The sequence below is a fragment of the Mandrillus leucophaeus genome, unplaced genomic scaffold (genome assembly GCF_000951045.1).
Source record: "Mandrillus leucophaeus isolate KB7577 unplaced genomic scaffold, Mleu.le_1.0 Scaffold645, whole genome shotgun sequence".
Lineage (NCBI taxonomy): Eukaryota > Metazoa > Chordata > Mammalia > Primates > Cercopithecidae > Mandrillus > Mandrillus leucophaeus.
Window position 1 is genome coordinate 306,168 of NW_012106975.1, and position 24,190 is coordinate 330,357.

The 24,190-nt window shown below is 38.9% G+C and overlaps 1 protein-coding gene across 2 annotated transcripts in view; it reads left to right on the forward strand.

Moving 5' to 3' along the window:
- The first annotated feature begins 6 nt into the window (after window positions 1-6).
- The window catches only part of WDR26 (WD repeat domain 26), a 48,727-nt gene continuing 24,543 nt past the window's right edge, over window positions 7-24,190 (forward strand). Inside the window, exons 1-7 of one of the 2 annotated variants that reach the window (XM_012000971.1) lie at window positions 7-746; window positions 2,651-2,750; window positions 2,851-2,955; window positions 9,727-9,863; window positions 14,586-14,683; window positions 15,785-15,941; window positions 22,253-22,391. In XM_012000971.1, the coding sequence (XP_011856361.1) occupies window positions 325-746; window positions 2,651-2,750; window positions 2,851-2,955; window positions 9,727-9,863; window positions 14,586-14,683; window positions 15,785-15,941; window positions 22,253-22,391 (1,158 nt within the window). In that variant the 5' untranslated portion in view covers window positions 7-324. The remainder of the gene's footprint in view (window positions 747-2,650; window positions 2,751-2,850; window positions 2,956-9,726; window positions 9,864-14,585; window positions 14,684-15,784; window positions 15,942-22,252; window positions 22,392-24,190) is intronic. The other variant, XM_012000972.1, reaches the window with a different exon arrangement.

A 24,190-nucleotide genomic window follows, 5' to 3' on the forward strand; every position in this document is an offset into this window, starting at 1 on the left:
CCCCACCGGCTTCCCACCACGGCCTCTCTCGGCGAGGAAACTCTGGCCTCCGCTTCCTCCTCCTCCGACTCGGACACCGGCGGAGCCTCCCCGCCCCCGCGGAAGAAACCCCGAGCCTCGGCGGCGGAGGGAGCAGGAGAGCCCGGGGCTTCGGCAGGCAGAGCAGGCCTCTCCCCTCCGTCCTCGTCGTCCTCGTCGTCGTCCTCCTCCTCCTCCTCCTCCTCCGTGGTGGTAGTGGTGGGACTCCCCCCGGCTGCTGCCCCTCCCGCCGCCGCTGCTGTCTCCCACCGAAGTAGCGGCCACAGCCTGGTCAGCGGCAGCATCATGCAGGCCAACGGGGCAGGAGGAGGAGGAGGAGGTGGCGGCGGCGGCGGCGGAGGAGGAGGGGGCGGCGGGGGCCAGGGACAGACCCCGGAACTCGCCTGCCTGTCTGCTCAGAACGGGGAGTCGTCCCCCTCGTCGTCGTCGTCCGCGGGGGACCTGGCCCACGCCAATGGGCTTCTGCCTTCCGCCCCCTCCGCCGCCAGCAACAATAGCAACAGCCTGAATGTCAATAACGGGGTTCCCGGCGGGGCGGCCGCCGCATCCTCAGCCACCGTCGCAGCTGCCTCCGCCACCACCGCCGCCTCCTCTTCCTTGGCCACCCCAGAACTGGGCAGCAGCCTCAAGAAGAAGAAGCGGCTCTCCCAGTCAGATGAGGATGTCATTAGGCTAATAGGACAGCACTTGAATGGCTTAGGGCTCAAGTAAGTATCCCTTACCGGCAGCTGGTGATGGACAGACCGAGGGACGGAGGCTCCAGGGGGGTAGAGGAAGGAGGGGAGGGGGGCTTGAAAGAGCTCGGTTAAAGAGAATGAGTGCTGGGCACGCAGGGCCCAGTACACAGGAGGACGCGGCTCAGACAGGCCGACCGGGGAGGAGGAGCGGACCTGAAAGGAAATAGGGGAGAATTAATCAGTCTAACAAATTGTGAGACGAGACAGGCGGTTGAGGGGTTAGGAAGGGGTAGGAGAAACCCAAAGAATGACTTCTCCCCACGCACCTTCAGAGCTTAATTGTCTGTCAATAAAGACAGATGCGGGAGTGTGCCTCTCTGTGTTGGGGGAGGGGTGGATTAGAGCTGGTGGAAATAATGAACCTTGGAGGATTTGTTTTTCAAGTGTATCTTGGAGGCATCTTTGTGGGACACCTCCCCACCCCCAACCGTGGCAGACAACAACCCAAGCAAACTACCAATCAGGAAAGACAATCACCTACAAGTGTTTATGGGAACGGAGGGGCTGGGATCATTTGGAAAGAGGTTGTTGAATAAATCTGATGGGAATAATGAAGATACAGTGTTGATGTCGTTTAAAGGCCCTTGTGTGTGTGTACAAGAGATCTAACCCTAACTAGTCTGAAATCTCAGTTTAATACCAAGAAGATGATCGCCTCTGAAAAGGGGACATCTGATCTGGTGAATCATTTGTTTTCAAATACAATTTAGGTGGCCTTGTATACCTAACATAGGGTGAGGGTAGACAGCGACCTTGGACAAAAAACACCGTTTTGTATACACACAAAGAAAAACTAAGGGGGTAGAAGGTAGGATTGGTGGGAGTGTCTGATGAAGGAGGTGCAAGAGGCAGAGTCAGAATGAAATGGTGGGGGGGAGGACGTGCAGCAGCAGTCAGTTTCCTACATTCAGAGTGTAGATTAAGCTCTCAGGCTAGCCGATGTGTACTTTTGCATTTATGGATTTCTTGGGGAGTGGGGAGGAGAACAGAACTTTTTAAAAGTGACATAAGTATTTTGGTTTTCAGGCAGATCGTTGCACTGTTTAGCTAAAAATTAAGTTTTAAAGCTGAATTAAGAAAGCATTGAAACATAAGCACAAAAAATACAAGACTGATAAATGAAGGTTCTTAGATACCAGAATACACGAGGGAAGAAAATACAGTTGATGAATCTTTTAAGTGCTCAAAGACAAATATGTGGTAGGAAGAAGTCACTTTATTCCCTAGGGAAAAGGATTAGTATGAAAACAGATTTTGTAAATGCTAACAGAACATATTACTGAGACAAGAAGCAAGCTGACAGCAGCAGGAGGAAATAACTCGTGACTGTTTGGAACCTACACCATAGTAAATTTGCTATTTTTAGTATAGAGAGAAAGGGAATGGTTTTTGATGCTGGATTTATTTTAATTTTAAAGATTGACCTAGTAGAATTTCTATGCAATATAATACCTGGATATATAAGCTCTTAACTGACACTGGTCGTCTGTGTCACCGTGTGAAGCTAATAATTTTGATCTTTAAAAATGTAGTAACGTAGTATGTAGATCCTGGTTTTTCATTTATTTGACTAGTTGGTTACAGCACATTTTTAAAAATCTTATACTTTATACATTAAATTGAGGCATCAAATGGCACACTAGGAAGAACTTATATTGATTCTGGTTTCAAGAAAGGTTTTTAACTTGACTAGGAAGAAATGTAGGTGTCAGTTTTAAATAAAGTTTGTTTAACCAGGCACATGAAAGCTATTTTTTTCTTCATCATGAGGCTAGCTTAAAAATTTTGCATCTGTTTTCATGGACATTAGTTTATTTGGAAGATTAAAACCCTAAAGTTGGTCAGGTCTGTTTTACACTGTATCTCTCCTGCAGCCAGACTGTTGATCTCCTCATGCAAGAGTCAGGATGTCGTTTAGAACATCCTTCTGCTACCAAATTCCGAAATCATGTCATGGAAGGAGACTGGGATAAGGTAAAGTAGGGCATATAGAGCTGTGTGACTGCTGCTAAAATTACAGATTTGATATGCATTTTGTGACATTTCTGTTTTTCTTTTATACCAATTTTTACAGGCAGAAAATGACCTGAATGAACTAAAGCCTTTAGTGCATTCTCCTCATGCTATTGTGGTAAGAGGCGCACTTGAAATCTCTCAAACGTTGTTGGGAATAATTGTGGTAAATACACTTTTGTTCTTAGTTTCACATTTATGCTTATTTTAAAGGTTATTGATAACTCTAGGCCTCTGCCTCTTATTAAAAAAAAGGCCTAAAAGTAGTTAAATTTCATATAATTTGTGAACTAGGATGAGTATAATGTTTTAAAGTATGAATTTTATATCTTTAAAATCATACATAGTAAATGTGTCATTTGAACTTTATAAATTAAGCTCTACAAAAAATATATTGAAAGCTCTTCATGCTTTCAGTGCTACTAATAGGAGTTTTATGTTTATAGAGTTAAAGATAAATTATACTTTTATTATGTTACTTAAAATACTGAATGTGCTGGTTAAAGAGAAAATGTGTTTGGGTGTGTGTATATCCATACAGCCTTAAGAAGCTGATACGTTATCTTTTTTTAATCTTTGGGAATTATAGTTAATTCAAGCCAACTCCGTTGGTGTGCTGGCCATTTTCCATTCTTGCATTCCAGTTGTGTGAATTGACAGTGTCAAAGTTTGTATAATATGTATCACTCTGGTGGAGGGTTTGTATGCAGATTTGACCATTAGGCCCTGCTTACTGGCCTTATTTCCCTGACAAGATCAATTTAGTAGTTTAACCTGTTAGTCTCTTTCATAAATCTTAATGAATCTTTTAGACTTATGGGCTTTAATTCTTCAGTAGATGGTGGTGAGGGAGAGAGGAAATAAGGTTTTTCTAAGTGCTGGAGTTTGGAAACCATGAAGAATCAGCTGCTAGCTGCTGGCTTTTTAACTTCTAGCTGATTCATTTGTTGTCAAAAGCAGTTTCCTGTCTGGGGGTGGGGAGAGAAAGAAGGCAAATAGGAAGTGAAGTAGAGAAACCAGCTGTTTGTTAAATATTAGTAAATGACTATTACATTTTGATTTTTTAAAAATTGGGTCAAACATTAATCTTTTCTGTCTCTTTCTATAAAAATTGGGCCTTGTGTGTTTTTTTTTGAAATCTTGTTACAAAAGAGTTTTCAAACTCAATGTAATTCTACACAATAATATAATCCTAGAGAAATGGGCTTCAGGTGAATTAAAGGAGCAGACAAGCAAGAACAAATACAAATTCGTTTAAATTGATGATGTAGTGTATTATTTTTATTCTTTCATTAAATACCTAAAATACTAAAAATTTTAAACTACTGTTGAGTAAGATGATTGGTAATAAATTAACTTATAAAATCTGTAGTAAAATTTAAAAATAAAAACAGAAGTTAAAATAGTTAAACATGTATATTCAAAGGGATTGGAAATTTTTCATTAACTAAAGTGTCCTCAACTGGTGTGTTTGGGGTTTAAAAAAAAAATACCCAAGTACATTTTATTGAGCAGTGCTTCATAAATTTTTGCTTCTGACTGAATGAGCTAAAATAAAGACAGTAAAATGGCCAAAGTAAGAATTAAGGTTGCTTTCCCATTGGGCAAGTTAGCACTACTTGTGTGTTGACAATAAAGAGCTTGCCAGTGGACTGTTTTAAAATGTGTGTGATTTCTTGGAGGTTGTTTAAACTTCACCCAAATTATATCTGTAATTTAGTGGTAAAAAATTTAATAGGCTTACTTCCTATTTTTTTCTTATTTATAGTAATTTGAGAGTTCTGTATTGGATGTCAGTTATGACTGTCGCATTAGAAACCTTCATTAGAGGCAACATGTAAACTGAAGAAAGATAGTTATAGATAATAAGGAGGAATCCTTTCTTTTTACAGTCTGTTGAGTCTGTAGAACATTCTAGGATCTAATAAAAAAATGGAGATTAAATCTCTGGCTGAGTCTCATGCCATCAAACTGTTTAGGTATTTATACAAAGAAAGGGGTTCCAACTTTTATCTCACTTTAAGCATTGATGAATCAATTGCTTTTAAAGATTCATTTCAGCATTTTTTGAAGTTGCTTTTCATCTCTCTAAATTTACTTTTAATTTTACTTTACTTTTGTTTAAATTTACTTTTCTCGTTCATCGCATCTCCAGAAGAGAATCTAATATAAGCTTAAATTTGTAATAATATCTTAGGAGACAACTATTAGGGTTTCTTTAAACATAATTATTTTAATTGTATACCCAGGCACATTGATGGCTTAGTCTAGACTAAAATTGTACTTCATTTTTTAAGCGTGAATGTTTTCATTGACCCAGTCCACTCTCCCTACAGCCTACTCCCTTTGTTTTGTTGTTGTTGTTGTTTGTTTGTTTGAGACAGAGTCTCACTCTGTCGCCCAGGCTGGGGTGCAGTGGCGTGATCTCGGCTCACAGCAACCTCCGCCTCCCAGGTTCAAGTGATTCTTCTGCCTCAGCCTCCGAAACAGCTGGGACTACAGGCGCACGCCGTCATGCCCAGCTAATTTTTGTATTTTTAGTACAGACAGGGTTTCACCATATTGGCCAAGCTGGTCTCGAACTCCTGACCTTGTGATCCGCCTGCCTCAGCCTCCCAAAGTGCTGGGATTACAGGTGTGAGCCACCGCACCCAGCCGTTTAAATGGTTTCCAGTTAAATGGTACTGGGAATGGCAGAAGTTGCTCTCATGGATCTTTTTTTTTTTTTTTTTTTTTTTTGAGACTGAGTTTCTCTCTTATTGGCCAGACTGGAGTGCAATGGCGTGATCTCACCTCACCGCAACCTCTCCCTCCCGGGTTCAAGAGATTCTCCAGTCTCAGCCTCCCAAGTAGCTGGAATTACAGGTGTCCATCACCACGCCCGGCTAATTTTTTTTGTATTTTTAGTAGGGACGGGGTTTCACCGTGTTGGCCAGGCTGGTCTCGAACTCCTGACCTCAGGTGATCCACCCGCCTCAGCATCGCAGAGTGCCAGGATTACAGGCGTGAGCCACCGTGCCTGGCCAAATCAGCATTTTTTAGTTTGGATTCAAGTATACTTAGCCATTTCTGGGCAATTTGGATGGGTATACGAGACCAATAATAGAAAACTTTTTTTATGTCTAGAAATATTTGGTTATTTTTTAATGTAATGGAAATATGCTTAACAAAAATTGGCATCTATAATTAACTAGTATATTTTAAAGTCAAGTAGGAGTTTTGAGAGCCAAGTTTAGATATAATTTGTTTCCCCTTTTCTCTGAGAAATCATGATTTAATTGATAAGATTTGGTTATAACCTTACTCCAGAGTTAGAATCACTACTGAATTAGCTAGGAGGCCACCCTGGAGAACCAAACTTTCTGAGTATCATTTCTGGGTTTTTCTTTCATGTTGAGTTCAGTTTAATCATATGGGAGCAAAGGAAGGGATAAAGCAATTCAGTATTGGGTGGACTAGGGTAGCAACCGCAGAATTTACAGTGTGAAACTATCATTCAAGCTATCCTAGTCACTTAACAATTTCAAATTTATTAGATATTAAAATGGAGAAGGAGATCTTGCTGGGCCCAGAGATGGTGAAAAATCATTAGAGACCACAAATAATCTCTTAAGAGGTCTAGTTGGGAGCTGGGGAGAGCTAAAGGAGAGTGTATTTTCCTAATACTTTTCTATCTTTATTTCTTCAAGATTTGTTTTAAACATAAACATTAGTGGAGCCCTGTCCCCATCTCAGCAAGCTTTAATTTTGTCTGATTTTTACAGTGTTTTCAGTATTTAGCATTATTTGTTAATTATAGGGTTTTTGCTTTCTTGAGGTTATATTTACATTTTTGTGCTTTAAATTTTGGGAGGTAAAATACAGTTTTACTCCCCACCCTTATCATATGTGTCAAATACTTCAACTGATTTTTTGGAGAATAAACATTTTCTCTCAAATCTCTAGCTGTGCTTGGCCAGCAGCATGTTAGTTGCCATGCACAATACCAGGATTTGATATCTGTTTGAGAATATTCTTGGTCTTGATCTGGATAAAATGACTCAGAGAGAAATGCTCTTGTGCTACTTTTATAGCATTCTCTGTATATACAGAAATATGTGTTTATATTGGCTTCTCTCAGAGTTTTAGTCAGCCTTTCTCTGCTCTCCTGCCCCACCTCTGCCCCATAGAAAGAGAGTAACGTTGTATCAAGATCTTGGTGGGAAAATAAGGGGGAAACAGCACTTTGGGCACTGTCCCTACACACATTGGAATGGGGGAGGGATGGGCATAGGAACCTAATGATTAATACCAAAAAATATATAAATATTAAGTAAATAAAAAACTTGCCCTGAAATTTTTTTTTAAGTCCCTCAATTCCCAATTACTAAGAAAATTTAGTGAAGAAATTATGTCACATGCTCTGGCCAGTTCCATGTGGCATTTAAATGAAAAAGTTCTGCAACTGAATATGATTTTCAAGTTTGAATTTTAAAAATACCACAAAATGGAATGAAACTTTTTTTTTTTGGGACAGAGTTTTGCTTTCGTTGCCCAGGCTAGAGCACAGTGGCACAATCTCGGCTCACTGCAACCTCCGCCTTCCGGTTTCAAGCAATTCTCCTGCCTCAGCCTCCCAGCAAGCTGGGATTACAGGCGCCCGCCACCACACCCAGCTAATTTTTTTGTATTTTTTTTTTTTTTTTTTTTTAGTAGAGACGGGGTTTCACCATGTTTGTCAGGCTCATCCGCCTCGGCCTCCCCAAGTGCTGGGATTACAGGCGTGAGCCACCACACCTAGTGGAATGAAACTTTTAACATTATATTGACAAATGAAAATATATGAGGTCTTCATTTCATAGTTGCATTTTTTCCAGAAGCTAAAATGGTGCAAATATCCAGAATAACTTCAAACATAACATTTTTTTATTTTTAGGTTTTTTTTTTTTTTTGCATTGTTTAGTTTTTGCTTTCTGTGACCAGATGAATGTCAAAGCTTTTTCATTTAATATAGGTTAACTTCAGGCTATATGTGTAGTAATGTACTTTTCAGGGCATCTTGGTAATTAATGTATTTCTGAAACATTCATTAGTCATTCTAAATTTATATGTAAAATTTGTTAAGTGTAATTTTCCTAGAGTTACAGGAGTGTCTTGGTTTGAATTTTTTTCTGTTCCTTAGCCATATATTTAAGATGAGCTTTGTATCAAGCATAAGCAATGTATCTTATAAAGGATGTATTGAAATACATGCCTAACTTATATGAGAGGGTTTATTATTGCTTGCTTTCTCTAGAAACCACTTTTATAAGCTTATAATTTATATCTCTCTTCCAAATACTCCTTGATAGAAAATCTTGTAGAGCAGTTTATTACACTGTTAATTCTACAAATAAATGGTAATTTCTCCATAGCATTTCGTGACAGCAGTGTACTTTTTTATGGTTTTAAAGTAAGCATTTTGGGCCAGGTGCAGTGTGGCTCATGCCTGTAATCCCAGCACTTTGGGAGGCCAAGGTGGGCAGATCACTTGAGGTCAGGAGTTCGAGACCAGCCTGGCCAACATGACGAAACCCTGTCTCTACTGAAAATACAAAAATTAGCTGGGTGCGGTGGCGGGTGCCTATAATCCCAGCTACTTGGGAGGCTGAGGCAGGAGAATCGTGTGAACCCAGGAGGCAGAGGTTACAGTAAGCCGAGATGGCACCACTGTACTCCAGCCTGGACCACAGTGAGACTCTGTCTCAGAAAAGAAAAAAAGCATCTTACAAACAAGAAAAATTGTACTTTAAGTTTTAATTTTAAGTGGGCTTGAGATCTTTACCACTGTATTCCTTGGAGTCTCTGAATATAACTAACATTCTCTACCTACGACTTTTCTGTTTACATCAATTGACTTGCTCAAGCTCCACAAGTACCAAATAATGATGAAAAGGTCCCTCCAAGCTGTGGTCCTTAATTAGGTTTAAGGTTTAAAAGAAGTTTTGAAATGATATTTATAAACATCCCTTTTCTCTTATAAAAAACTGCTAAGATTGTGACCATGTTAAAAGTAAAATAATAAAGTAGCATTTAAAAGTATTAAAGTCAAAAACACGGTTCAGGAAAAAAACTAAATATGAAAGTGTCTCACAGTAAAGCTAGAAAATGGTTATTGGTTTAGGGGAGAAAAGAGCTAATAATAATTTCCTGTTCTTCATTTTTAAATGCATTAGTGATCAGATTGTCAGAAATACACAAGTACCAATAAAGAATCTTTTTAAAAACCTTTAAGTTCAACCATCTAATGTAGACATCCCTGAATAGCTGCCTAGAAGAGAGTGAGTGCATCAAGCTTGTGCTTGGCCACGTTAGTCATAGAAATCTCAGTACTTTGCATACCAACTTGTAGTCCATTTGTTGGACAGCTCTTAACCTTTGATAAGCCAAAATAAGACACTTTTCTGCTTCTCCTGGGTGTTTGTAGTTCTGCTTTCTGGTCTACTTAGTCCCTCTTTCACATTGTGACTTAAATAGTTCATTTACTGTTTTTTTCTCTAATCTTCTCAAAACTTGTTGCATAAAACCCCCCAATGCCCTAGTTATAAAGTCATACTTTTTAAAAAGCGAATTTCAAGTACTTGGAATCGTTCTAATTTTTTATACAAGAACTAAAATTCTAGGAAATTGCTTTGAGAGGAGAATTCATTTTTTCCAAGGCTGATACTTCGGTCACTAATGATCTAGTCTGATTTGAGATTATTTGTTCAAAGCAGAGTTTTAGTAAGATGTGGAATTGAGCAAAGTCGCATTTAATCTACTATGGCTCTACTAAACTATTTTGAGTCATCTTGAAGCTTTATAAAAAGTTATTTCAAAGGGCATAGTAGAATGGTTTCTACTGTTCTGTTTAGGCACAAACATTTTCTGAAACTTCCATCAACTTTTTTCCCCTGACTGCTGCTTTCTGTCATGTCAGAGGATGAAGTTTTTGCTGCTGCAGCAGAAGTACCTAGAATACCTGGAGGATGGCAAAGTCCTGGAGGCACTGCAAGTTCTACGCTGTGAATTGACGCCGCTGAAATACAATACAGAGCGCATTCATGTTCTTAGTGGGTAAGGAAACTGTGTTCTTGAACTCAGGTTAATGGAGGGCCAAAGTTATATTTATTTAACATTTTTCCAAAATATAAATACTTGATTATTGCTAAATTCTTAGATATTTATCTAGGTAAACTCACTCCTGTGTGGATGAACTATTTTGGTCATCCTAGAAAACTTCAGATTAGGGTAGAGATATATTTAAGTGGGTGAAAGGGAGAAGAAAATATGTATTGCCTGTGAAATGCTATTTTAAAATCTTCTATGAAAACCCAATTACATTCCAAGGGCAGCTCTTGTAGTTAAAAACAAAATAAAAATCTTATGATATGGATCATGGTAAACAACGACATTTCCAGTATTGGTGCACACTAACTTTTTAAGTGAATACTTGTCATGTGCCAGGTCCTTGCTAAGCTTTTCACATAAACAACCTCATTTAATCCTCACATCAACATCAGTCCTTTTTTGGGGTATGAAGGGTAGAGACAGGGTCTCACTATGTTGTCCAGTGTGGTCTCAAACTCCTGTGATCTTCCCACAGTGCATGAGTCACTGTACCTGGCCACATTAATCCTTATAATGTTAGATTACCCAAAGGTTTGATCCTGGGCCTCCTTTTTATTCTCTATCTACATATTCTTTTTAGGTAATCTCATTCTATACCATGCCTTCACATACTGTCTGTATACCGGTGACTCTTAAATTTACTTTCTTATCTGAAGTCCCAATGTATATATCTAGTGGCATACCTGACATTCTCCACTTGGATGTTTAATAGATGTCTCAGTTTTATGAGGCTGGAGTGCAGTGGCACAATCCTAGATCACTGCTGCCTCCAGTTTCTGGACTCAAGCCATCCTCCTGCCTCACCCTCCTAAGTAGGTAGGATTTCAGGCATGCACCACCACGTGTGGCTAATTTTTTCATTTTTTGTAGAGACAGGTCTTGCTATGTTGCCCAGGCTGGCCTTGAACTCCTCCTAACCTTAAGCGATCCACCTACTTCAGCCTCCCAAGGTGCTGGGATTAAAAGGCATGAGCCACCGCACCCAGCCTCAAAACAAAATTCTGGATTCACCCCTTCATGATAAATACACTCAACAAACTAGGAATAGAAAGGAACTTCCTTGACCGAATAAAGGGCATTAATGAAAATTCACAGTGCTGGCAATGAAAGACTGAAACCTCTCTCCTTGTGATCAAGAATAGGACAATGATGTCTACTCTTGCTATGTCTGTTCAACATTGTATTGGAGGTTCTAGCCAGGGAAATTAGTCAAGAAAAAGGAATAAAAGGTTGAAAAGGAAAAAGTAAAACTATCTCCATTCAAAGATGTCATGATTTTATATAAAGAAAATTTAAGGAATCCACTAAAAAACTCTTAGAACTAATAGGCAAGTTCAGCAAGGTTGTGGGACACAAGATCAATACACAAGAATAATGGTATTTCTAAAATCTAACAATGAATAATTTAAAAAATTGAATTAAGAAAACAGTGTTATTTACACTAGTATAAAAAAAGAATAATTCAGGAATAAATTTAACCCCTACAGACCTGTGCCACTTCTAGCATATCGCAAGATCTTCAACCCAGTTGCTGAAGGGAAAAACTTAAGCCTTATACTGCTTTTTCTTTATCTTTTAACTTTGACATGTATGGCCTAATTCTGAAACATCTCAAATTTTCATTTCTCTGAATCTCCACAGTTTCTAGCCTAGTTAAGCCATGGACATCTCTGCTAGAATATTATAGTAGCTTCCCACCTAGTTACATTGTCTTCACTCTTAATTTTTTTCTTTTCTTTTTTTTTTTTGAGACAGAGTTTCACTGTTTTCGCCCAGGCTGGAGTGCAATGGTACAATCTCAGCTCACTGCAACCTTCACCTCCCGGGTTCAAGTGATTCTTCAACGTTGCCTCCTGAGTAGCTGGGATTGTAGGCATGTGCCACCACACCCAGCTAATTTAGTATTTTTAGTAGAGATGGGGTCTCACCATGTTGGCCAGGCTGGTCTCGAACTTCTGACCTCAGGTGATCCACCTGCTTCAGCCTTCCAAAGCGCTGGGATTATAGGTGTGAGCCACTGTACCCGGCTTCACTCTTGATTTCTTAACAATGCGTATTTCACATAGCAGCCAGACAAATAAGCAAAACCATAAATGAAGTCTTCATTCCCTTACCACTGGCTCTCCAGCAGTCTTAAAACCCAAAATCTCTGTGCAAGGCCACAAAAACCCTGATCCTTTTCTGCCATCATTTTCTTTTTTCATTACTGTATAGTGACACTTGTGCTCTTTCTGTTCCTTAACTTGTCACCCCTTAAGGCATTTGCACTGCTTGTCCTCTCCATCTGAAATGTATGTTCCCCAGTCTTTGCATAGCTGGGTACTCCTTGTTTAGTTCCCAACCCAAGCATCATCTTCTCCCAAGATTACCCACTGGGTGTTCTCATCACATTACTCTGTTTTTAATTTTTTTCTTTATAGCATATTTCACTGTATGATACGGCTCCAGCATCAAGAACAAATATGTGACACATGAGTTTGTAAATACAAAATGATGGACAAAAGAATGGGCCCAAGATAAGGGCCCATTCCTTGCATGTAGGGAAACTGAGCCTCAAAGAAGTTAAGTAGCCAGCACAATGTAAAGCTAATAATTCAGAAAGCAGTTCTCAAAGCCTGGTTTGACTGATTCCAAAGTCATTGGTCTTACCCACTATCACATCTTGTAACAGTAAATTCTACAGGTTTTTTGTTTGTTGTTTGAGATGGAGTCTGGCTATGTTGCTTAGACTGGTCTTGAACTCATGCCCAAGCAGTCCTTCCACCTTGGCTTCCCAAAGTGCTAGGTTTACAGGCATGAGCCACCACACGTGGCCTGCTAGATGTTTTGGTATGGTAGCTGACAAATTATCTTGTTCTGATTACCTTTTTTTTTTTTTTTTTTTTTTTGAGACAGAGTCTCATTCCATTACCCAGGCTAGAGTGCAGTGGCACAATCTTGGCTCACTGCAGCCTCCACCTCCCTGGTTCAAGCAATTCTGCCTCAGCCTCCCAAGTAGCTGTGATTACAGGTGTGTGCCACCATGCCCAGCTAATATTTTTTTTTTGTATTTTTAGTAGAGATGGCATTTCACCGTGTTGGCAAGGCTAGTCTCGGACTCCTGACCTCAAGTTATCGCCTGCCTCACCTCCCAAAGTGCTGGGATTACAGGCGTGCTGATTACATTTTTAATGCAGTATCTGAGTTCTTTGTCATCAGAATATCATTCACATGATTTTTTTCCTGCTCTTGTGTCAGAACATATAATTTAGTCACATGGGTTTTATTCTCACGCAAACCCTGAGTTTTTTACCTAAGGAAATGGTTCGAAGGTGGCAAGATGTGGAACTGGGATCAGAACCTAGAGTTTCTCCTCCTCAGTCCAATGTCCTTTTAGTTATACCATGTGACTTTCTGTAAACAGAAATTCATTTGAAGCTTTTAATGTGTATTTTCACAAGGACATAGAAGCAATTGTAAGTCATTTTTAAAAACATTTAAAAATAAACATTTTAAAATAATTATTGATAATAAACTTTGCCCGAAAGAAGTTATTTTAGAAACAAAATATTCACAACAGCATAATTACTTACATTATTAAGTTTTTTTGATCAGCTAAAGCACTATTTATGTAGTAAATAACGAGAAGTAGTTCTGCTGTTTGGGAAGAGACTATTAAGTCATTTAGATTCTAAACGAAATATGCTTTATGCAGTTAAGAAAGGGAGGGAGTGATACTAATGTTAACTGAGAGGTATAGCAGGTAGTAGACTAAGTACTTAATATGCTTCATCTTCAAGAATCCTCATTACCCTATTTAATATTCTTTTTACAAGTGAAAAGAAGAGATTTGTCTGGCAGAGCATGAGACAAAATAGCAGGAGAGTTACTTGCCAGGTCTAATCTCCATGTTTGAATAATACCTTCACTACTTTTACTTTCAAAGCGCGTTCTTCTGGGAAGAGCCAAAACCAGGTCAGGGTCACACTCCCAGCAGGGGGCCCTCATGTATTCTCCAGAATCTATGAACTTTAGCTTTTATTCCACCTTCTGTACATACAGTGAGCAATAAAACAGTTCCCCAGTTTTGTGCTCTGGGATCTCAATATCTTTCACAAGATGACACAAGAATGATTATCCAGTTATACTATTTCTTGAATGATGTTTATTATAAAGTCTTGAAGGTATGTTCTTTGGGTTTTATTTTACTCTTCAGAAGTAGTTAAGTTAGCCTAGTGCTTAAGAGCAAGTTCTACAGCTAGAATGCCTGAGTTTATATTCCCGCTTTGCCTCTTAACCCTAGGCCAGTTACTTAAGCTTTCTGTGCCTTGGTTTCCTCATTTATAAAAATAGAGTAATAATAGTGCTTACAGGGTTGTTATAAACATTAAAGGAAGTAATATGTGTTGAGTGCTATAACAGAACCTGCACAGTAAGAGCCATATATATAATATATAACAATAGCATAAGAATATGTTCTGTTAGTAGGTAATATATATTTAGGTGTTGTTACTTACATTTTAGTAATTATATGCAGGTGCCAGATTATATTAATGAATTGAGTCCACTGTAGAAATTTCTTGATATATATTAGTAAGAAGCAGATAGCCAGATGGTCAATACTTTTCAATTATATTTATTTCAAAGAAATGGGTTTGATATTGGTTGCTTTCTCTGTTGTATTTTTAGGTATCTGATGTGTAGCCATGCAGAAGACCTACGTGCAAAAGCAGAATGGGAAGGCAAAGGGACAGCTTCCCGATCTAAACTATTGGACAAACTTCAGAGTAAGAGTCTTAATTTTTTATGTTTCTGTGTTTTCTCTTAGATTATGAATGGATACAGTGATCAATTAGGAAGACATATCTAGACATACTTTTATTGAGTGGTTAGAAGAGGGAGAATCCATTTTTTCAGACTCTGTCATGGAGTCTAAGAAGCTAACCTCAGGAGTCAGTGAAAGGGCACTGGTCCCAGAGCAGCCCTTCTTTCATTTGTATTATGTGGTGATGCCCCCCCCCCTTAAGATTTTGTTTGGGGGAAAAGTGCTGTGTTTAGAGAAAAAAATATGTAAACCACAGTTTTAAGTCACAAGTGCTTTAAAGATTTTGATTTCAACAGTAAGGCCCAGGTTTCTTTAGGTAAATTGTTTCATTCTTCCCCAACCATGTTATGTTTATTCTAGATTGTAATGCGGGTTTCATTTTTGCTGTATTTATATGTAAAATATGTTGTTCTCTCTGAAAATTATATGATTCTATAATTTTGATGTTGAGATGACAGTGACGATCCTAAGAATCACAAAGCCATGCATTTGGGGAGGTATAAGGCATTCAAGGACTGCAATAGGTTGATACTGATATCAAAACACCAGTTACTGCGTGAATTCACACAGTATCTTTGACATTTGAAGTAATTTGTACTTGATCTTAGCCAAAAGGCCAAAAAGCGATTTTTAGAGCAGTTTGATGGGAACTAGAGCTTGACCTGCTGCAGCATTTTCCAAAATTTTGCTCTTTGTTAAGTGGAGATTTTACTTATACCTGGTCTCCTTCTGGTACATGATAATTATCTGATACTCTTTTCATTGTTGTCTTCTTTTTCTTCATTTTGTTGTTGTTATTCCCCGCTTACCTCTCCCTGCCCCTAGAAAGTCCACATACAAAATAAACCCCTCCCACCCAAGTATATCCAATTCTATGAGCAACATAACTATTGCTGCTGACAAATATTGGTAAAGCTTACATATCACATAACCCAGAACTTCTCTATTTAAGGAGTAGATACTATTGGGGTAGGAACAAGTACAGCAGAAGATGAGCAAATGTCTTAAATAAAAGTTTACAGTTTATTATTATTTCTCTTTTTTAAAATATCTTCTATTAAAGCGTATTTACCACCATCAGTGATGCTTCCCCCACGGCGTTTACAGACTCTCCTGCGGCAGGCGGTGGAACTACAAAGGGATCGGTGCCTATATCACAATACCAAACTTGATAATAATCTAGATTCTGTGTCTCTGCTTATAGATCATGTTTGTAGTAGGTAAGAGGAAAACTTCTTATATTCTGAAATAGGCTAACATTTTACAAACTCAGTGATGAACTTATTTTAGTTTTCTTTTTTAGAGTCTTATCCTGTAGCTATATAACAGTTCATGTCTGATTTAACATTTGTTCACAAGTAAAGCTAGAACTATGAAAATTGAAAATTATGAGAAATTTCTGTATGTTTATATAGTAACCATACCTTGAGAACTGAACTTGGGAAGCCAGTTTTTCATTATCTATAGGTTTGGTGACTCGTTTTATGTGTCTGACAATTTAACTATGTCCCAAATTATTTACTGCACATAAAGATCATGGTAATACTTTTTTCTTAATGAAAGTTCTGCTTTTTAGTAGAAGATGGACTCTAAAAATGGTTAAAACAACAGGTATTATTAACTTATAGTTTTGGTTTTTTTACTGTGTCTACCCGTGTCCATAATTTAACTTGTAAGAATTCAGGCTTCTCTTTTGAAATTAGGAGTATTTTGAATAAAAATATACCTACTATTTTAATGGTCTCTAAAATTAAAGTATAGCTTTATTTTGTTCTTGATGTTTTTATTGGTTTCTTTTTTAGACACAGTCTCTCTTGGCCCAGGATAGAGTGCAGTGGCAAGATCATAGGCCACTGTATAGCCTTAGGCTCAAGTAATCCACTCACCTCAGCCTTCTGAGTAGCTAGGACTATATAGGCATGCGCTACCATGCCTGGCTAATTCTTAAATTTTTTTGTAGAGATGGGGTCTCTTGCCCCTACTGGTCTTAAACTTCTGGCCTCAAGCAATCAATACGTCTGCCTTGGCCTCCCAAAGCACTGGGATTACAGGCATGAGCCTCCATGCTGGGCCTAAAGCATAGCTTTAATTTTAAGATATCAAATAACAAATTGTGAAATATTTCAGACTTCAAGAATGAAATAATTTGGATCTGATGAACCAAACAGAATAGAGAATAGCTGCAGTGCATGTGCTCAGTTGCTTTTACCAGTGATATCAAAGAACTAATGAAAATAATATAAATAAGAACAAAAGCATATTAAGTGTGAGGGCTTTGGAATAATGAACTTCTGAATAACCATAAAAATTGTCTATATATGCATATTTCTACTGTGATTTAAAATAATTTTTTACATATGTATAAACCACTTTTGTAACCATTGAGTTTTTACCTCACTCTCCCTACTTGAAATACAGAAATAATAATTGTTTGAGATATTGGCCTTAAATTACTTAAAAGGGCTATTTAATCTTAAAGTATTAAATTATTACTTGGTACCTATCTTAAATGTTCTACAAGAAAGTGATTAGAAATTTTTTCCCCTGTCCCTTTTAAAATCTTTAATAATGGTCATTGACCTGCTTCTGAGGATTTTAAAATCTTTTTGTATAAAATTGAATAGAGGTAGGAAGAGATAATAGATTAAAAGGCTATATAGTTTCATGGTTCATAGCTCCATTAGCAGATTTGATAACAGTGTTAAGACGCTTGTGAACCCAAATCTTTTTTTGGTTCATAAATTTAAATATTTTGAAAGGTGGTGACTAGACATAATGGTTCAAGAGGTATCAGTAAGTTAGGAGCTTGCCCTCCTGTTTCGAAACTAAAATCTATGGGAACATGACCAAAGTGTTTTAACATGTACATCAGCACCTATGAAACTAAATGATGAAAAATACTTAATCTAAGTTTTTCCAACCTTCAGATCAGGGACCAAGCTCTCATAAGCCTGTGTAGAAAAGCAGTCCAGAGTTTTACATAGGAATGAAAGCATCCTTTTTCTTCTGAAATAACCATTGATTAGAAGGTCTTCTCTGTAATCTTAAAATGAAACCTTCACTGTGTGCTCCTAGTTACCTCTCTTTCTCTCTCCCCCTCCACTTTAGAGCTAACTTCTTGAAATCATTACCTACTACACATTCGCAATGCCTGTGTTCTTACTTTTCCTTCACTCTTCATATTTCTGTATTATTAGGACCTGTGTAGCTAACATAACACCAGAATTGTTGATGTTGGTGAGAATACCTCTTTTACATTCAGTGGATATTTTCCAGCCTGTATCTTCACCTTACTATAGCACTGTACTACTCTATTTTGAAACTTTTCCTTGACCTCTAAAACATTTTAGATTCTTAATTTAACTCCTGGCTACTCCTTAGGCTTTTCTTCTTTAACTGTCCCTTTAAGAAATACGTGTTCCAGGCTGGGCACGGTGGCTCACGCCTGTAATCCCAGCATTCTAGGAGGCCGAGTCGGGTGGATCATCAGGTCAGGAGATCGAGACCATCCTGGCTAACATGGTGAAACCCCATCTCTACTAATACAAAAAAATTAGCCAGACGTGGTGGCACACACCTGTAGTCCCAGCTACTCGGGAGGCCGAGGCAGGAGAATCGCTTGAACCCGGGAGGCGGAGATTGCAGTGAGCAGAGATCGCGCCACTGCACTCCAGCCTAGGCGACAGAGTGAGACTCTGTCTCAAAAAAAAAAAAGAAATATGTGTTCTAAAATTGTTTCTTCCCTTATCCTTAGGTTATACTTCCATGGTTCTAATGACAGCTAGATACAGGCCAGAGCTACAGAATTTATCTCCTGAGCCTTAGACCTTAATACCACAGTTTGGGTTCTCAAGTACATTAAACACAGCATGTCCAAAACAGAACTTCCTTTCCCTCTCACCTATTTTTACAAAATCTGCTTTTTCTTAAATTCCCTACCTCAGTGAAAAGCAGCCATCTACCCAGTTTTCCCAAACCAGAAAACTTGGAGTCAGCCTTAGTTTTTTACTGTAGAGATTTTAAAGCCACTAAGAACAATGTCACACATTACATTATATACACGGTCTTGAGAGTGAGTTGTGCCCTTTATTGCTAAACTGAGAAAATAGAACCTGAACTTACTTAGTTATTTTTAATTAAAAAAATTTTTTAAAATTTTATTCGACACATGATCTTGCCTTGTAGCCCAAGTTAGTGTGCAGTGGTGCAATTATAGTTCACGGTAGCCTTGAACTCCCATCTCAGCCTCCTGAGTAGCTGGGGCTTCAGGCGTGGACTGCCACACAGCTAATTTCAAAAAAATTGTTTGGCTTGTTTTTGTGTTTTCATTGTTGTTTAATGGTGATGGGGTTGCTTACTGTGTTGCCCAGGCCAATCTCAAACTCCTGGCCTCAGGTGCTCCTCCCACCTCATCCTTCTGAAGGGCTGGGGTTACAGGTGTGAGCTACCACACTGGGTCTGAATCTAAATTTAAGTCCTATTATTTATCTAAAAGTCTTCAAAAGAACAGTTGCTAATTTTTGTTACCTTCTTTACTCTTTTAGAGACTAGATTTCAGCATTGGAACTAGAAAACTATTTTCAGAAATTAAATCTTAGCTTTGAAATTACATAGCTTTTTTCTGGCGAATAAAGAATTAATTATGAATTATGACTTTTAAAAATATCCTGATGTACATTGAAAAGATTTATCAGATTGTATACAATTTCTAGGCAGGGCATGGTGGCTCACGCCGGTATTCCCAGCACTTTGGGAGCCAGAGGTGGGGAGATCACTTGAGCCCAGGAGTTTGAGACCAGCCTGGGCAACATGGCAAGACCCTGTATCTACTAAAAATACAAAAATTAGCCGGGTGTGGTGGCAGGCACCTATAATCCCAGCTGCTCAGGAGGCTGAGGCAGGAGAATTGCTTGAACCCGGGAGGTAGAGGTTGCAGTGAGCCGAGATCATGCCACTGCATTCTAGCCTGGGTGACAAGCAAAACTCAGTCTCAAAAAAAAAAACAGGCCGGGCGCAGTGGCTCACACCTGTAATCCCAGCACTTTGAGAGGCCAAGGTGGCTGGATCACCTGAGGTCAGGAGTTCGAGACCAGCCTGGCCAACGTGATGAAACCCTGCCTCTACTAAAAATACAAAAAAATTAGCCGGGCATAGGGTGCACACCTGTAATCCCAGCTGCTGGGGAGGCTGAGGCAGGAGAATCATTTGAACCCAGGAGGCAGAGGTTGCAGTAAGCAGAGATCACACCACTGCACTCCATCCTGAGCAACAGAGCAAGACTCCATCTTAAAAAAACAAAGATAAACATTAGAGAAGGAAAAAACTATTTCTGATACTGAAATTGCTTATTTGATTGGAATTTTGTCCAGCAGTGCCTTGGAAAATATGATTTTAAAATGGTATTTGGAAAGTAAACTGGTCTTGGAGTCAACCATAGGTCCAAATCTTAGTACAATTACTTACCAGTTTTATGACATCTAGTAAATTATTTGTCCTCTTTGAGCCTCATGAAAATGGGGATAATAGTACTTCCATGAGCAATATTATATGTAAAGTGCAGCATTTGGCACCTAGTAAGTGCTTAATAAATGTCAGCTAATATTGATTATTTTATCTAAAATCACACATGTAGAGTAGTAATATTAAAGCAATTTAATTTAAAAATCTGAAAGTTTAAAACAGCCTACAAATACCCATCTGCTAAGGTAGATTGCCATGTGTACCAAATAAAGAATGTTAATTTATTTTTAAATGTATATTTTGTTTCAGACTGGTGAATTGACAAAATATAATTGTAAATTATTGATTGGGAAAAGAAGCAAGGAAGACCGTGTTTCAAGATACACTTAAAGGTGTATCCGTTAATGTTTAAATAACGTTGTTTTTTGGTGGTGGGGAGTTGTCGTCGTTATTGTTGTTTGAGACTGAGTCTCACTCTGTCACCCAGGCTGGAGTGGAGTGGCACGATCTTGGCTCACTGCAACCTCCGCCTCCCGGGGTCAAGCGGTTCTCCTGCCTCAGCCTCCTGAGTAGCTGAGACTACAGGCATGTGCCACCGCACCCAACTAATTTTTGTATTTTTAGTAGAGATGAGGTTTCACCATGTTGGCCAGGCCAGTCTCAAACTCCTGACCTCAGGTGATCCGTCCGCCTTGACTTCCCAAAGTGCTGGGATTACAGGCGTGAGCCACCGTGCCCAGCCTACTCAAATAATGTTTCTTATAATACAGAGAATTTATAAGGTAGAACTGTTTGTCTAAACAGTAGCCACTAACTACGTGTGTCCATTTAAATTCAAATGTAAAATAATTCAAATTAAATAAATCAAGTTCCTCCAGCTTACTGGCCACATTTTAAGTGTTCAGTAGCCACTTGTAGTGAGGGCTACCGTATTAGATAGCACAGGTATATAGCATTTCCACTGTTACAGAAAGTTCTGTTGGACAGTGCTGATGTAGAGGTTGGAAAAGAATGGTTTTTTTAATGAGTGCTTAATGAAAATAGTCATTTAAGTTGGTAAACCGGATCATAAATCACAAAATTCTTTGCCCTTGATATATAATATTAGCTGCCATTTATGAGGTACTAGCTAAGTGTCAGATTCAGTCTAAATGGTTTATAGTCATTTTCGCTTCCTCTTATTTCATCCTTGTATAAGGAATTCTGTAAGGCAGATACCTTAATCTTTGTTTGATGGTTGGAAAAATTTAGATTTAGAGAGGTTAATTTAATATCTCAGAATCGTAGCTAAGTGACTGAGCCAAAATTTGAATCTAAGTCTGTCAGACTACTGCTCCCATTCTTAAGGTTTTGCTCTTAACTACTGCACTCCTTGCCATATTTTGCACTTCTTCTGTGCCTCCCTGAAAATACTATTAATCACATTTGAGTATCTATTGCATTCCAGAAATTTTAAATGTATTTCTAATTCTTACAAGAATTCTAAGAACTCTGTTAGGTAGATACTACTCTCCTTTTGTAGACGTGGGAACTCAAGCTGAGAGAGTTAAATGACTTGCCAAAGACATTAAAACTTGTAAGTGAGAAGGACCTAAACTCATTATCTGGAGGCTATTCTGATTTCGGTTTTGGTTTGTTTTTTGAAATGATCTCACTCCATCACCCAGGCTGGAGTGCAGTGATGCAGTCATAACTCACTGAAGCCTCTTAACTCCCAGGCTCAAGCAGTACTTCCACCCTAGCCTCCCCAATAGCAAGTAAAAAGAATGTAGTTGGGCCTGGTGTCACAGGTCTGTGGTCCCAGCTACTCAGGAGGCTGAGGTGGGAGAGTCTCTTGACACCAGGCGGTCAAGGCTACAGTGATCTGTGATTGTGCTGCTGTACAACAGTACAGAGCCTGGGCAACAGAGAGACCCTGTCTCAAAAAAAACAAAAGAAAAAATTTTACAAATGCATTCATTTCTTATTTTTAGTGATGTGATCTTCAAAGAAGTTTTGTCAGTTATGTAACCTTTTTTATTATTATTCTAATCTGTTTTGAAAGAATAATTTGTGGACCTCTTTGTTTTAGGAGGCAGTTCCCATGTTATACGCAGCAGATACTTACAGAGCATTGTAATGAAGTGTGGTTCTGTAAATTCTCTAATGATGGCACTAAACTAGCAACAGGATCAAAAGATACAACAGTTATCATATGGCAAGTTGATCCGGTATGTACCCCAATATGAGTGTTTATATTACAAAAGGGAATAATTTTGAATCTAATTCATTGATTACATATTTTTAAGTATACATATATCAACAGTATTCTTTTCCAAGAGCATTTTTTGTCATCTTTATTTCTTACATTTTCGTGTGTTGTGTAGATAATATTATTAACACTGTTGAGTGTTTATGTACTAACGATAATGTTAAATCTGTGTATACATTATCTAATTTAATTTTCTGAAAAACTCTGTGAGGTGTTAACATCTGCATTCAGATGAGGAAACTGAGGTAGAAGTCAAATGCTTTGACTCTCACAGCTAGTACATGACAAAGTTTGATTCAAATCCTGGAATACCTTGACTCCAAACAAACCCACTGCTATTAACATATGTGCCAATTTATATCTTTGTTAATACTTGATTGAAAGATTAGGCCAGGCACAGTGGCTCATGCCTGTAATCCCAGCACTTTGGGAGGCCGAGGCAGGAGGATCACTTGAGCTCAAGAGTTCAAGACCAGCCTGGACAACATAGGGGAGAGTCTGTCATTACAAAAAATTAGCCAGGCATGGTGGTCGCCCCAGCTACTTGAGAAGATGAGGTAGGAGGGATCACTTGAGCCCAGGAGGTGGAGGCTACAGTGAGCTCTGACCTTGATACTGCACACTTGAGCCTGGGCAACAGAGTGAGACCCTGTCTCAAAAAAAAAAAAAAGGAAGATTAATACAGTGTCCATTCTGTTCCAACCACAAGTTAGAAAAGACTCATTACTCTTTTGCCTTCTGAAGCCCATCATTATCTTGTATAATTTGTGGACCTTGTTGTGTAAGCCTTTCTCCTTTGTTTTCCCATTGATATATAGGAAAAGTATTTTATTCTGGATTTAAAATTCTGAGTTCCCTCTAAAATCAGTTAAGTGTTTGTTTATAACCAGATAACCTATGGATTTGTTGTGGATAATAAGTATTTTCGTTTATTTCAGCTAACTGAACATTTATCAAGGGATCAAAGAAGCACATGATTCCAGATAGGTTAAGGAGCTATATTTGTTTTAGGAGTCATTCACCTAAAATAAACTTCTTTTCTTTTGAGACAAAGTCTCACTCTTGTCCCACAGGCTGGAGTGCAATGGCGCAATCTTGGCTCACTGCAACTTCTGCCTCCTAGGTTCAAGGGATTCTGCTGCCTCAGCCTCCCGAGTAGCTGGGATTACAGGCGTCTGCCACCACGCGCGGCTAATTTTTGTATTTTTAATAGAGATGGGGTTTCACCATGTTGGCCAGGCTGGTCTCAGACTCCTAACCTCAGGTAATCTGCCCACCTTGGCCTCCCAAAGTGCTGGGATTACAGACGTGAGACACTGTGCCCAGCCAAATAAACTTATTTTGAAGTTTAGAATTAAAATATGATATTAGCTCAGGATAAAGTTTTGGGCTCTTGTGTTGAGAAAAATAGAAAAAGGGAGCCATTCTGAGACAGTATCTCAGTGTGTCACCCAGGCTGTAGTGCAGTGGGGTAATCTCGGCTCACTGCAGCCTCCACCTCCCAGGTTCAAGAGATTCTTATGCCTCAGCCTCCCAAGTAGCTGGGACTACAGGCGCGCACCACAACACCCAGCTAATTTTTGTATTTTTAAAGTAGAGACGGGGTTTCACCCTGTTGGCCAGGCTGGTCTCATACTCCTGACCGCAGCTAATTGCCGATCTTGACCTCCCAAAGTGCTGGGATTATAGGCGTGAGTCACCATTCCGAGCCTAACAGTTCTTTTTAGAAGAGAATTGAATTTGAGAGCATACACCAAT